We start from the raw sequence: 2328 nt of genomic DNA, 5'->3' as shown, positions 1-2328 counted from the left end.
CCCTTTTTTTTTTTTTTTTTTTTTTTTTTTTCTTAATAGAGTGAATGCTCCCAGGGCTCTGAGCCAGCTACAGAAAAACAACCAGCAGAGAAGGTTCACGAAAAAGAAATTATCCAATTAGAGATTAGCAAGGCTGTAAAAGGGATTAGGAAGTGACAGAAAGGAGGAACACCCTGCAAACGTCTATGTATGGGCCAAAAAGGCAGCCGAGAACAAGCTCTCTTCACCTCTCCCGCTCCCCCTGACGCATCCGCAGGACCAGCTTGTCCTGCTTGGCTGGGGTCTCCCCCTCCAGGGCCGAGGCAGCAGGATGTCCGCTGGTGGAAGCAGCTCTGCCTGGGGCTTCCAAGGAGGAGCTGGCAGCTGTGGTCTGAGTGGGGGCCTTAGCGGTGGCACCGGAGGAGGCTTTGGGAGCTGCTCCGCAGGGGATACGTGGGGCGCAGGCTTGGGCTCCGGGCCGGCTTTGGCGGGAGTTCCTGCTTTGGCAGGGGCTCTGGCTTCGGTGGAGTTTCTGGATTCAACACTGGTGCTAGTGGAGGCTTCTGCAGCTACAGGGGTGGAACGGAAAGTGGCTTTCGGGGTGTCAGTGGCGGCGGCAATGGGGGGCTTCTCCCTGGGAACGAGAAAGTCACCATGCAGAACCTCAGTGACTGCCTGGCCAGTTACCTGGACAAGGGCCGGGCCCTGGGGGATGCCAACACCGATCTGGAGAATAAAATCCAGGCGTGGTATGGCAGATTGGGGCCTGGGTCTGGAGATGGTGGCACCAGGAGAGATTGCAGATTGGGGCCTGGGTCTGGAGATGGTGGCACCAGGAGAGATCTCAGGAAGTAGGTGAGACACCGCCGTGGCTGGGCCCCTGTGGCAGACCTGGCACTTTTTTCAGAGCGTGTGTTATAATGAAAAATTTAAACCGAGGAATTATTTGAAAAATACAGCTGCTTGTCATAATTGCAAAGAGGGACCTGGTATGTCATGACTGTGGTGATCTTTACATCATTTCCTACCGCATTAATTTCCTGTTCATGTCTCAGATCTGAGTAATCTACAAAAGAGCAAAATTCACACAATCCCAGGCAGCTAAGCGACAGTATATAGAAGAATGACGGCCGTAAGCCTATATTAGGTTAATCTGCTTTGAGATTAATTCTGACAGGTTGGCACGTTTTAGTATCTCACTAGATTTGAGTAATCTTTGGGACTATTTTTCTTCCTGGAAAATCTAGTGTAAATATTGTATAAGAAGACAGTAGGGGGAGGAAAAAAGACAGTAGAACCAAAAATGTTTGGCCACCGCTGTATGGGAAAAGGCATTTCCCGGAAGTAAAAATCCATTTTTGCACTATTTTCTGAGAGAGCCTAGGGAATAAATAATCCTCCGAGCCATGGAAATGTACAGACAGTGGTGTCCTAGAAGCCCCAGTCTGTGCCTAATTCCAATAAACGCGCAAGCTGTTACCCTTTCTGCAGAAAGACGTAGCCCTGCATACACAGGGGCCTTCCTTAAGCCGGCAGACCCACCCTCTCACAGTGAGTGACCCACGAGACACCACCCTGGCTGACAGGCCGGAGGGCACAGGGGAAAAGGCCCCCTGTCATCCGCTCACTGTTGTCTTTCCTAGATCGCGGCTGCCGCTACTGAAAATGCTAGGACCATGCTGTAAGTCGGCAATGCCAGGCTGGCCGCCGATGACTTCAGGCTGAAGTAAGAAGTGAGAAGAAAAGTAAAACTCAACCTAAATTCACTTTAAAAATTCATACACACGCCAAGGGGACACTGGACGCCAGCATCCCACAAAATGGAAAAGTGGCAAATCTGGAGGAGAAGGTTGTTATGAAATTATTCGGCGGGATCAGAATCAAGGCTGGATTCCTAGTAACGGGGGGAGGAGGAGTCTCCACTCATCAGGACTCTGCCCTCCCGCCACCCCCCAGGTACGAGAACGAGAACGAGCTGTGCCTGCGGCAGAGCGTGGAGGCCGACGCCAGCGGGCTGCGCAGGGTGCTGGACGAGCGGACCCTGGCCAGGGCCGACCTGGAGGTGCAGATCGAGGGCCTCGCGGAGGAGCTGGCCTACCTGAGGAAGACCCGCGAGGAGGTGGGCGGCGGGGGCCTCCACCAGGGCCCCAGGCCTCTCCCCTCACCCACTCTTTTTCTGCATGCATGCACCCCGCACGCCACGGCCCCAGAGGAAAACCGGGCAGTGTGCTGAGGACGGTGGGCCGGGTCCTGGCGGCACATTTGTACTGCTTGCCCCGATATGCGTGCTCGTGTTCTCCCCCACCCGTGGGCTAGGAAACGAGGGCTGTGCACGGGAGCTCGGGGGGG

At 54.3% G+C, this 2328-nt stretch overlaps 1 protein-coding gene across 1 annotated transcript in view; it reads left to right on the top strand.

The window, feature by feature from the left end:
* LOC117285899 (keratin, type I cytoskeletal 24-like) overlaps positions 1-2328 on the top strand; it is a 4271-nt gene that overhangs the window by 413 nt on the left and 1530 nt on the right. The window contains 3 exon segments of the mRNA XM_033763125.1: positions 257-455; positions 458-830; positions 1936-2098. Coding sequence (XP_033619016.1) covers positions 257-455; positions 458-830; positions 1936-2098 — 735 coding nt within the window.

This window comes from Fukomys damarensis, unplaced genomic scaffold (genome assembly GCF_012274545.1).
Source record: "Fukomys damarensis isolate Sample0158 unplaced genomic scaffold, DMR_v1.0_HiC HiC_scaffold_13, whole genome shotgun sequence".
Classification (NCBI taxonomy): domain Eukaryota; kingdom Metazoa; phylum Chordata; class Mammalia; order Rodentia; family Bathyergidae; genus Fukomys; species Fukomys damarensis.
The sequence above is the reverse complement of the archived record's forward strand: the minus strand, read 5'-3'. Positions and strand labels throughout refer to the sequence as shown.